The sequence below is a fragment of the Cydia fagiglandana genome, chromosome 14 (assembly GCF_963556715.1).
Source record: "Cydia fagiglandana chromosome 14, ilCydFagi1.1, whole genome shotgun sequence".
Taxonomy (NCBI): Eukaryota; Metazoa; Arthropoda; class Insecta; order Lepidoptera; family Tortricidae; genus Cydia; species Cydia fagiglandana.
In genome coordinates, this window is record NC_085945.1 from 2,010,493 (window position 1) to 2,023,916 (window position 13,424).

The following is a 13,424-nucleotide window of genomic DNA, read 5'->3' on the forward strand; positions in this document are numbered from 1 at the left end:
TATTTATAACACTGTCACAGAATAAATAGTAGTACTAGGTACAGAAGACTCACTCTCTAACAAAACGCGTCTGTCACGATCAGCACAGATATGGCTGCTAGGTGGCGACAGCGCCACGCGCGGCTTATGGCAAACCCCAAAATTGGGGTCGAACGGATGGACTTTTAGCTACCTACCTGTAGCAAAACGATGAAATCACGGAGTGAGCCACGCCTCACACTGTATAACATAGCTACTGCGAAGTACACAACACCTTCTTTGTTTGTTTCTATTCTTTTGGCACTGTATACTACAGTCTACGTTTTTATTTTTAAGTACATTAAAATATAGTACATATTAATAAAGTAATTATGTACCAGTTTGTAATTGATTTGCGTTCTTAAAATTTACGTATACAGCAAGTATAGAAGTTACATCTTTTAATTATTATTTTGTTACAGACTTATCGATAACAGATTTATCGATGTTTCATTTTCTCAAATACTGGTTTATGCCACAAAAACTTTGTCTGGTAATGCAGGACTCAATGATTTTGCTGAGTGTTTAATTGTTTATACTTACGATTAAACAATCGTAATTAAATAGTACCCATCTAACTAGTAGGTGTGTTCACAAACAGTGTAGGTTTAAGGTGGGTGTAAGTGGCCTTTTATGATTCTGATCGCCAAAAAAGGGTGTGAAAATAAAAAAAGAACTTCTAGAAAACACGCAATTTTTTTACATTATTTTTATTCGGTACCTACCTGCTAAACGGTACCCAGTATGATTCTGATAATAAATGAAAAAGATTAAAAGATCCGTTTGCGATACACAACAGCCTTTCATGATGTAAAATCGCCAGTCTTCACCCTCTGCGGTCGCATTTTTATCGCTTGTCACCATGTCTGTCACGTTCTAACAAGTATGTATAAAGGGACGTGCATAGTGACAGGCGATAAAAATGGAACCATTCTACGCCCGCGGCTGGTTTAAAAAAAAACCGGGCAAGTGCGAGTCGGTCTCGCGCACGAAGGGTTCCGTACCATAAAGCAAAAAAAAACGGAAAAAATGCAAAAAGAAAACGGTCACCCATCCAAGTACTGACCACGCCCGACGTTGCTTAACTTTGGTCAAAAATCACGTTTGCTGTATGGGAGCCCCGCTTAAATCTTTATTTTATTCTGTTTTCAGTATTTGTTGTTATAGCGGCAACAGAAATACATCATCTGTGAAAATTTCAACTGTCTAGCTATCACGGTTCGTGAGATACAGCCTGGTGACAGACGGACGGACGGACGGACGGACAGCGAAGTCTTAGTAATAGGGTCCCGTTTTACCCTTTGGGTACGGAACCCTAATAATAGGGTCCCGTTTTACCCTTTGGGTACGGAACCCTAAAAATTAGAAACCCGGATGAGAGTTTATTACAGCTGTATATTTGTATAATTTATCTCGCGAAAGTTATCGCGCTCTAATCTTGTCTCTTATCACCGACATTGGCATTGGTGTTAAACAGCCGTTATCGAGCGAATAATGCATTTTTATCTTCCACGATAAGACATTGATAATATTGAGAAGTATCTTTTATACTCATTTAAATAAATAGCGGCCGCCATTTCACCATACGAAAATAAATTTAGGTATTTAATAATTTATATAGTTACTTACATAATGCATAATAATTATATGTTTAGAACCAGTACTGGTATAGGTAAATATGTATGTATATCAAATACTCGGTAGGTATAAGTAATATAATAAAATCAGGCGTTAATTTGCGGAAATCCATATTAATTAAAGCAAAAAATTGCTTTGTACATCCATAAAATAATAACGTGCTTGTTAACCAATGCTATTTCATCACCTACCTATAGGTACTTGCGTATTTTCTACGTATGTACAGTCGTGATCAGATATATCGGAGCGGCCAAGGTGTTCACAATATCTGAACAAGCACTCTAACGCTTTGACAATAGAGGCGTGCTCAGATATTTGTGAGCACCTTGGCCGCTCCGATATATCTGATGGCGACTGTACCTAATTGATATTCCCATCCACGCGAAAATGAATATACCAACTTAATCAATAATATACTATGTATGTAATAAGTATGTTTTCTGTTGTGTGCAGAAGTACCTAACCTTAATTAAATCTAAGAAATAGTGATAAACAATTTAATAGACATTACAAAAATAAAGTATAAAGTGCAATAACACTGTGATAATAAACAATGTTGTGACGAGATTGACAGAAGTTAGTCAAAATGATGTTGTACGTGACGAACATCACCGAGGAGGCCGTGAAGAGGCCGCCGCGCAGGAGGTACATCAGTGCCAGAATAAAGGTTAGTATACAGACAGACAGACATATACGTCATAGTCCTCCTCATCGCACAGCTGTTTATATCTATACCTACTTATCCTAATAATCACTAATAATACCGGGTGTGGCCTGTAACATGAGCAAATAATTAAAACATAGATTGTACTCCGCTGAACAAATTTAATATTGATCAGTACGAGGAGTATAGCCTACAGTTAAATTTTTTGCTCATATTATACAGGCCACACCCGGTATAAAAGCAACCAATTAGGAAAACAAAAGAAGAGATCTTAGGTAGGATTTAGATTAAGCAAATCTAAGTCAAGGTTAGTAAAATCAAAAAGTCATACAAAATGGTTTGAAGGTTGTAAGGGCTTAAGCTAAGGTTAATGAAGGAGATGAAAAGTTTACATTATGATTATTGTTATGTAGGTTAATCCCTTGTTGCCGGCTCAAGGTTGATTTAATTTCAGTTATTAGGCACATAATAAACTTACAGTAAAATCACCAAGTCGTTTTGATAAATTTATACGCCTACTCACTAATTACTGCTCTTTTAACATACGTATATTTATTAGTTCTGCGAAATACAGGTAGTCTCCTAGGCTCCTTTCACTGACGCCACCATACAACACTTACCTGACCCAGTCACAAATATAATAATGCCATAGCTGCCTTAACAACGGAACCGTGCTTTGTATAAAATTAAGTGTTTATACCGGGTGTGGCCTGTAATACGAGCAAAAAAATTAACTGTAGGCTGTACTCCTTATACTGACCAACATTTGTTCAGCAACTTTTAAAAATAACTTGTGGTTTGATCTTTAATACACTTTAAAGTTTATTCAAAGACGCAATGTATTGCGAATTTTGTTATTTTTAAGGCGTGACAAGCAACGTCAATCACAATGATATGGCATGGCGATGGCGTCCATTGAAGATAATATTTATTTTGTATGAAAAATAGGGACTCTAAGTACCTACTTCATAATTTTTAAAAGTTGTTGAACAAAAGTGTCATCGTTTGAGGAGTACAATCTATGTTTTAATTATTTGCTCGTGTTACAGGCCACACCCGGTATATTTACAAGTATGTGATCCTACCATCAAAATCGAATAAACTAAATCGATTTATAATCGAATCAATAATGGACCATTAACTTTCCAATCATACACTGAAATTAGCAGATTTACATCCTTATTGTACTTCAATTTGTGGGAAATACTTAACAGCACTAATTGACCAATTGTAGGTCTTATATCTATGTAATAAGGCTTAGGTATAGGCAGCTAATAGTGTGTACGAGGAACTAATATTCTAGTTTGGCTGACAGGTTAATTTGGTGGTAGGAAGTAAATGATAATGGTTAGGAAGAAATCACGTTTGTTGAAATATTTGGTAATGATGATTAACTAATTTTACTTTTTTTTAATGACACCGATTTATGACTTTTTATTTAAAAAAAAATGTTGATTCGATCTACCAAAATTCACAAAGCGTAGATGATCGTATATCCAACCAGCTTCCGGCGCTTACTTTTCTATGACAGATGACCAGTGATCACGTGATGTCATAGAAACTCCGGCCCGGACCCGGTTCGGTCGAACGTGAGTCTTCCTTAATTCCGCGCCGACAGTGGAAGCGACAGAATATTGATGCACCATCATAACTTTTAAAATTTCTTTTAAAAAATGTCGTGAGTTGGCAATTACGAGGCCTACTTTCAAAATAAGATATCATACATCTATCTAATCTAATACCTTTAAACGAGCAATTCTTGTTTATTTATTTATATGTATATAAATTTTCGAGAGTTTCTGATGTCGTAAAACAAATAAGAACCCTAAAGTGGAAATGGGCTGGGCATATCTGTCGCATAAATGATGGCAGGTGGACTAAAACAATGACAGACTGGACACCTCGCAACGGCCACAGGAAAAGAGGTAGACCCAGGAAACGTTGGGAAGACGTGTTCCGCGAAGTATGTGGACCAACATGGAGAAGACGGGCTATGGACAGAGAGGATTGGAGAGAAACGGGGGAGGCCTACGCCGCTCAGGCGACTTTCATAAACAAACGTGTTTAATAGAAGTAGAATTTGTAAATAAACATTATGTAGTGAAAAACTTTCAATAATATAGTACGTGTTTTAGATTTTAGTTTTACATTTTAAGTTAGTTTTATAATCCAAAAATCACAGTACAATATTTTTAAGTTTAATGTAGTATTTTTAAATTGTAAAGTGTTTTATGATAGATTAAAGGCTTTTTTATTTATTTATTTATTTATATAAATTTTGGATTTTGGAAACGGCTCTAATGATTTCGATGAAATTTGCTATATGGGGGTTTTCGGGGGCGATAAATTGGTCTAGCTAGGTCTTACGAGTATCTCTGGGAAAACGGGCATTTTTGAGTTTTTTTATGTTTTCTGAGCAAAGCTCGGTCTCTCAGATATTATACCTTTACACGAGCACAATACTTGTATATTTTTTATATATTTCGGAGACTGATTTAACGATTTCGATGAAATTGGCAATAAGAGGGTTTTCGGGGTCTTTTGGGTTTGTCACCCAGATATTGTGAGGATTATGCGCATCTCTAGATTGTCAACATTTCATGGCTCCTCTACACGATGGGCCAACGCCGGCCACTACAAGGAACGCTTTTATGCGTTAGAGGGAGCAAGAGATATTGCTATCTCATTCTACCGCATGGCTGCGTCCCTTGGAATGGCCGGCGTTGGCCCATCGTGTAGAGGAGCCATCAGCGTATTACTAAAATAAAATTAGCCTAAATACAACGCATTCATAGTCTTACGCTCATCGTGATGCAAACGTTCCGGCCGACTGGCACACGAAACGTATAGTTATTCGCACATCCGGTAGACTTACTGACATTGTGCAAGGTATTGTCTGCAGTGGAAAAGAAATTTGCGTAGAAAATGTTCGGATAACTATCGGATACTATAGTATCTAGATTTAAAATGAAATGATAGGGGTTCGCCTTATCACTTTTGTATCGTGTAACCGATCACGCTGGAAAGGCGCATTATTACCGGGAGTGTCGACGGACGAAGTAGTAGAGGGCGTGCACCCAGTAGGTGGTCAGATGTGGTTCAAAATATTACCCAGACTTCGCTCCAGGCAACGATGCAGATGGCCGAAGATCGAGAGGCCTGTAGAGCAGTGGTATATAGGAAGATTAACCCATAGGAGTCACGTCCCTCAGACATGAGGTCACGACCACGAAGAGAAGATCGTGTAACCGCTCTAATAATTTCGATGAAATTTGCTATATGGAGGTTTTTGGGGGCGATAAATCGATCTGGCTAGGCTGTGGGAAAATGCGCATTTTTGAGTTTTTATATGTTTCACAGATATTATATTTTAATATAAGAACAAGTAATTTAAAAGAATTTTCTTTATTTCCAGCGGCACCATGCGGGCATATCGCAGTCATCCTGCAGCGACGGCTCGCTCCTCAGCGTGGGCTCCTCCGAGATGGACGAGGACTCCAGCTCCTACCACCACGACCACTCCAACAGGAGCGACCACTCGGACTACAGTGAGTACACTTGTCACAGCTCACTGTCTACAGGGTGTCCAAGATAATCAGTAAAATAAAAAATAAAAAAAATAAAATAATCTTTATTGCAACTTTGAGTTGTTACATAACATTGGTTCCTGGCTCTCAAAGTAGGTTTCCCTGTGTCTCAAGAGCCAGTTCCTTCCCAATTACAAGCGTAGGTAATGTTACAATGTTAGACATTTTATATTACATATTTAACAATATTAAAATTAATTTTAAAGAAAGATGAAACTGTGATGTGTGTGTACGCGCGCGTGTGTGAGTATTCTGTGTGTCTGATTTTTAGAATATGTGTGTGTTTCTGTGTGTTTACGCGCGTGTGTGTCTGGTTATTTTAGAATGTATGTACTAGAACACGCTTCGTAATAGCTCTTCTGCTTCAGTATAACTTAATGATTTTAACCAAATCTTAATTTTGTTTTTTAATTGAAAATTACTAATGTTGTTTATATTAAGGGTTTTGTGTGCTTTGTTATATAGTATGGTGCCAAAAATGAAAAATGCCTTTTAGACCATGCACTATTACAGCGAGGTACGGGGTAGTGAGCTATGCGTTTGTTGCCAAATGTGATTGTAGGGGCTATTAGTCTGTGGTATCTGCGTAATGTTTGATAAATAAAAAGTTTGCGTACACTTAAAACTTCTGCTATATTGAAAAGCATCTCAGTAGGGTATCGAAATGGAAGATAGAACATCACTTTTAAAACTGCTCGTTGTGCCCGTTCGAGCTCGATAAGATGTGTTTTGATAGCACCTCCAGTAACTCATCCCATCCTGACTCATACCGTCAAGACCACTCCAACAGGAGCGACCACTCGGACTACAGTGAGTACACTTGTCGCAGTCTACAGCGTGTCCAACCCTATCGAGACTACTAAAACTGCAACTGTCGACTTAATATGCAGTATGTCAGCATACATATCGTAGTGACGGTTCCCTCCTCAGTGTGGGCTCCTCCGAAATTGATGAGTATTCCAACTCCTACCATCACGACCATTATAAGCAAGCAATCTTCGATCGCAGCGCGTGTCCGATTGTAATCATTCGGACCTAGATATACGTATGTTAATACAATTACAATACTTTTCGCAGTCTACTACTTCTCTCTCACTTCAGCATGTTCGAGATAGAGAAGTTATCACTCGAACCTATATGGTACGTTAATATATTGTAGCTCATTTTCCTTTCAAAATAGGGATCTCACGTGTAGCTTTGCCAATAAGCAAGCTCACAGCGCACGCAATTTCCCTTGAAAGTTGATCTTTCGGATCTGCACCTAAATCAAAATTGACGACATCACATTGACACTGCACGTTTTTTTTAAACTATTAGACTTCTGTGTCCATACAGCTCATACTAGCTCCTTACGAAAGAACTTCAGCCGCTTGTGTTTTTGCTACCCACTCACATAGTACGACAACTAACGCCACCTATCGCCGTTTCCAGACTTGTCGGAGCCGGCGTTGGGCGTCGCGCCGCTGTCTCACTCGGCCGCCAAACACAAGATGGCGGTTCGACCGCGGCGGACACACGGCGCGCCCAGGCGGAAGAAAACTAATCCTGTAAGTATACATACGGAGTACATTTATCTTTGGTATATACCTAGTCATACATAATATTACATTTAAAAACATTTATTTACATACAATATATATACAGTGGTACAACTAAACGAAATTAATAACTATTACATACAATACAATGTAGAAAATAAATACAACTCCCGTGTACCTCTGGGTGTCGCGGACGTACCTAATATCATACAAAATGTACCTACTTGAGTTAAATGTACCTAAAAGATAAAGAAAATTGGATTTTGCTGGCCCAATATTACAGGGTCCTATGTTACATTTTCAAGACAGATCGATAAAAATGAAACATAGAACCCTGTAATATTGGGCCAGCGATTTGTCTACCTATGACACCTATGTACTTATATAAATACACCTAGGTCCCACGTGACCCTATAGTATTAGTAGGTAGTAGATACACCTAATGGCTCCTCTACAGGATGGGCCAGCGCCGGCCACTCCAAGGGACGCATTTATGCGTTAGAGGGAGCAAGTGATATTGCTGTCTCATTCTACCGCATGGCTGCGTCCCTCGGAGTGGCCGGCGTTGGCCCATCGTGTAGAGGAGCCATAAAACGTTTGCTGGGATGTAGGTACATCACGCCCTTATTGGACGCCCCTGGACAATCTCTCTTAGCCATATCCTCCTAAGGCCCAAGGTCCTACCTATAGTACCACTTCAGTTAGATGAAATTTAAATCCTATTCAATTGGGACAGAGTCGCTTTTGCTTTGTTTCGTTCAATTTTCCAACAACGAAACGTCAACTCTTCAGAGGCAAATTTTGAATGTTTCATGTATGGCTGGGCCTTTATGAGGGATATTCAACAAACGTGTTATTGTAATTTTTCTGTTTGATTTGGTGTATAATGCGTTTATAATAACTGTTTCAGATAGCCGCATCAGCCTTGCCAATCACGCCCGAACTGAACGAAGAAATGATACGAAGCACTACTCCTGAAGTCACCCATAAAACCTCAGAAGTTGTTACTGGTATGTGTACAACAGGGACACCTTATTACATCTAACCCACCTTACCTTACCTTATTATACCTTGCCTACCTTATTACCTACCTTACGTACCTTATTATATCTAAACCACCTGAATACAGACCCCCCTTCCCTTTTTCATCGCGTTGGCCTGGATTTTGCCACGGCTCATGTGAGCCTGGGAGCTTGGCAACTAATCCCAAGAATTGGCGTAGGCACTAGATTTTACGAAAGCCATTGCCATCTGACCTTCCAACCCAGAGGGTAAACTAGACCTTATCGGGATTAGTTCGGTTTCCTCACGATGTTTTCTTTCACCGTAAAGCGACTAGTAAATATTATTACTATTGTACATGTACATTATTACACAAAGTTATTGGTTGAAGAAGATTTATTTTGTAAATCCTAAGAAAATCATGCTAGGACATTGATATTGATGTACATCATGCGGTAACACGGGTTGACAAAAGTTGACGTTCGGCAATCTAATTACCGCAATACATGATTGCGATACAGCCAGTAGTTTTTACTCAACTATATCATCAATTCATCATCATCAAATAATGAATCAGTACAGTAACAAATAAAACAAATGCAATAAAATCACTTTTTTTTCCAGAATCATTCTCTTCATCGACCACTACGAAACATCACATGATCGTGAACGCACAACATCAGCAGTTGAACCGCGAGCTCACGCGAGTGCTCGAAACTCCGGCCGACACGCGCCTCAAATCCTCCTCACTACCCCCTGGTCTGGCCTTAAGCCAGATGATCGGACACTCCCCCGCAAAACTCTCCATTGCCGAACAAAATACCCCTAGATCTTCGATCAAAAGGTCAAAGTCCAGCTCACAAGGACAAAACCTCAGAGACGACAATGTAACCACTAGTGAGACCCAGATCAGTTACTCTCAGGAACGCGTCACGAAATACAGGTCTGATAATAAGTATGCCGAAGAATCTTGCCATGAAAAGAAGTCTAAATCGGAAAAGAAAATAGAGAACGAAGTGATCAGGTCGTCGAAGAAGGAGGAGTCGTTCTTCAGTCGGCTACTTTTAAGAAAGAGTGGGAAGAAGTCGAAGAAAGATCAGCCAGATGGCGAAGGAGAGACTAAGAAATCTAAAACTGAAAAGTCCACGGCGCAGTATAAAGCTATGGATACAGAGAGAAGCGGATTTGTTTATGTTGATCATGGACAAGGGCACAAACCGGTGCCCGCTGAGAGAACCCACAAATCTGCCGGACAGAAGGTTTTCGCCAATCAAATGCATAAAAGAATGGACAATAAAGGGGCGTACGTCCAAGAGGGAGTCTACAAAGACGTCTACAGCGCGGCCAAAGTGCCGGGCGTCGAATACAATATAACTGATCTCAAAATCGCAGAAGAAACCGACAAAATGTTGAACCAAGAAATGAAGGCTCGTATGAGCCGCCGTGACGACTTCAATGAGAAAATGGAGCGATCGAAACGAACGTCCTCCAAAGAAACTGTCGAAGATAAAAGGGAATCTTTCAGTTTGAACCACGATAAGTCTAAGAGACCCGCCTCCGTTCAGAGACTCGTCGACCCATTCTCGTCAAAAGCATTTATTAATAACGAGCTCTCTAATATAGCTCAGGAGGAAAACTTGTCGCCCACTCTAGAGATCTCAGACGAAGAACCCCCGATCAGAGCGCATCGCATGAAGAGTGTTCACAGCGACTACATGTTCCACAGCGGAAGCATGCCTAAAAACATCCCTTATTTTAACCACAGCGTGGTTATGTCGGCATCAGTGTCGCCTCCTAAGAATATCCTGCATCAGAGTTCCGAAAACGTGAAGCATATACACCGATCTTCCGACCATGTCTGCGAGCTCCGCGATAAGCACGAGAAACGCGAGAAAGCTCACCGCGCCTCTAAGACTGAAGAGGCCTACGTGAACTCAGGACTTCGATCGCTCGGCGACGAGTACGTGGAGACCAGAAGCAGCATTGGCAAGTCGCACAGCTTCCGTTACGCTTCGGAATCTCCGTCGATCAGCTCTCAGGAGAGCCAGATGCCGAGTCTACCGGCTATCGTCGGTATATCCGAGCCCTTGCTCGAAAGTTGGGAGGTTAACTATAGGAGGAACGTGAGCGAACGACACGATCATACTAAAAGAGTATCCGCTAGGAACTACAGCATCCTCCATGGAACTGCTGAGGCGAACTATGACAGTTTACCCAGCACGGACAGTAGCTACATGGACAGCCTCAAAACTGACATGCACGATGACAAGAAGCTCTTCTCGAGCAGCATTCAAATAGGCATGGACAGCCATAAGAGAGACAGTGACATTTCTCAGATAGAGGCTAAAATCGATGATATAATAAGTTCGCCAAAGCCAATTATGGCACCAATACTCAAATCTAGCTCTTTAGATAGTGTTAAGAGTAGCCCTGAGAAGCAGGTGGAGGATAGAAGGAAAACTATTTCAGTAGAAAGCGCTTTGAGTCAAGGGGGAAGAATCAGTAACAATATGATTCAAAAAGAAAAGCAGGAAGCGGAAAACTATATATCTGTAACCATGATCAACAAAGAAAATACTCCAATCCAGATCAAAACTGATGCTCCAAAAATGAAGAAAAGTGATGAAAAACTTCAACAATCAGGTACCACTAAACCAGGAGTACCAGAATTTCTCAACATACAACTAAACAGAGTTGACGCAAAACCTACAACTAATGTAGTGCTGACGGCTAACGTAACGCCAAAGAAAATTGATAGTCCACAAGTCGAAAAAGAGTTTGAAACATTCGAAGTAATCGAAAGCAAGAGTCAAAGGAATTCAGTCGTCAGCAAAGTCGAGAGCGTGAGCGAAAATACTCAAATAGAATTAAAGAGTTCTCCAATAGTCGTTAAGAAGGCTACTTCCCAACCGCCTCTTACACCACAAAGTCCTTCAACTCCGAAAGCATTTTTCAAACGCAAATCAACGAGCGTCGAGATGCAAGACAGACCGGAGAAACCAAGGACTAATTCTTTAAGCACAGACGGTAGCACGGAGAAAATTTACGACAATATATCTATGGATCGGAAATCACATTCCAGTTTTGGAAGTAAGAGCTCTATTCAAAGCACAGATAGCAACGACATTAGAACACCAGATAGAAATGAAGAAACCGTCGTGTACAGAAAGAAACCTGTCATCTTGTCTAAAGAACTCCGCACTAGCGAACGCAGAAATGACGACGAGCCTGAACTTATGAAAGTTTTCGCGAGACGCTCTCTAAAACTAAAGGATTGCGAAGCCGAAACTCTTGCCCAAGAAATAGCGGAAGGTCTTAAAGAAGATCACGACAATGCAAATAGATCAAAGCTCCTCAAAAACGAGTTTAACGCTTCCATCAAATCTAGAGACAGCGACAAAGAAAACGATGACACATCATCTAAAACCAATGAAGAGAACAGGATGGTAGATATCGCCGCTCGCGTCAGTCAATTCGGCGTCCCACATTATCAAAGAAGCGTCAGTATCAACAGCGTATCGAATCCTAAAAGGGAAAGCGCGCCAGTATACAAAAGCGAAGCCAACAAATATAAAAAGGAAGTATCAGATTCTACGCCCGAGAAGAGATTAAGAAACAGAACATTTCCGGATCCTTCTAACGATAGGGAAGATATTAAAAACATAACTAAATCTGAAGCTATGGCGTATAAAGCTGATACTTTAACCAAACGCCCATGGCAAAGGAAAGATGATGACAAGAGGCATTTATCAGTCGAGAAGGAAAAGCGAGAGAGTGCTGTGATAGAAAAGGAGGGAGATGAAGGTGAGAAAGAGAAGGAAGTGGTAGGGGGAGGTGTGGGTGTGGGGGGAGGGGAGGCGGACGCGTCGCCGCAGTTCAAGGGGATCCTGCAGATGCGCGCCGAGTGGGAGCGCCGCGCCAAGCAGGGGATGACCAAATAAATGGTGCTAGTTGAAAGGTAAATTTATCGAGATAAAGGCATAATGGACCTATTTTATTTTTAAAAGTACAAGCACAATTTCAGCTGTCTTCACTGTAATTATTTTTTTAAATTGATAAACCTTGGATCAAAAAATATCATTTATTATTGGCTTGTTCCTGTTGCCATTGTGGAAACTGCTATCGAGGTATTTAATTTAGTATTTGTGGCGCTTTCTTTAATTGGTTAAAACACAAACCTCAGTGGCGCTATCTGCGTTAACCCTTTATAAGGCATAAGGGTGCCAGGAATTATGCAAAATTGAACTCTATCACTTTGAAATAAAGTTCAAAATCAGGTGGGAAATATATTCCCTCTGCCTTAAGTATAAAGGCTTAAGGTTATTGTTTGGTCTTCTTCTTCTTCCTCGCGTTATCCCGACATTTCGCCACGGCTCATGAGAGCCTGGGGTCCGCTTGACAACTAATCCCATGATTTGACGTAGGCACTAGTTTTTACGAAAGCGACTGCCATCTAACCTTCCAACCCAGAGGGTAAACTAGGCCTTATTGGGATTAGTCCGGTTTCCTCACGATGTTTTCCTTCACCGAAAAGCGACTGGTAAATATCAAATGATATTTCGTACATAAGTTCCGAAAAACTCATTGGTACGAGCCGGGGTTTGAACCCGCGATCTCCAGATTGCAAGTCGCACGCTCTCACCGCTAGGCCACCAGCGCGTCTTGTTATTGGTTAAGGTTATTGTTTGATCTTGATTTAGATAATTAATAAATGTTTTTATTTCCAGAGTCCACAGCGGACGGACGTCATGACCGCATTACATATTAATAAATTAACATAGAGATTACAATACTTAGCGTAGAAGACATCGGCAAATTAATGTTATTCGTACTAGAAACTTTATCCAACGTTGTTATAACAATGTATTTTTGAGTGTTATTGCAATGGAATAGCTAATAGTTCTATTTTATTAAAAAATACTATTGTGTATTAAACATTTCAGAACTGTGAAATACAAATTTTATTCCTATAGTTTC

At 40.2% G+C, this 13,424-nt stretch overlaps 1 protein-coding gene across 4 annotated transcripts in view; it reads left to right on the plus strand.

Annotated features, from left to right (window-relative positions):
• Positions 1 to 13,424, plus strand: part of LOC134670635 (uncharacterized) — a 210,625-nt gene extending 197,201 nt beyond the window's left edge. For 2 of the 4 annotated variants that reach the window (XM_063528441.1, XM_063528442.1), the window contains 5 exons: positions 5,736 to 5,868; positions 7,339 to 7,454; positions 8,356 to 8,455; positions 9,072 to 12,405; positions 13,175 to 13,424. In XM_063528441.1, coding sequence (XP_063384511.1) covers positions 5,736 to 5,868; positions 7,339 to 7,454; positions 8,356 to 8,455; positions 9,072 to 12,388 — 3,666 coding nt within the window. In that variant the 3' untranslated portion in view covers positions 12,389 to 12,405; positions 13,175 to 13,424. Of the gene's footprint in view, positions 1 to 2,184; positions 2,324 to 5,735; positions 5,869 to 6,614; positions 6,718 to 7,338; positions 7,455 to 8,355; positions 8,456 to 9,071; positions 12,406 to 13,174 lie in introns of those variants that run through there. The other 2 variants (XM_063528443.1, XM_063528444.1) reach the window with 2 other exon arrangements.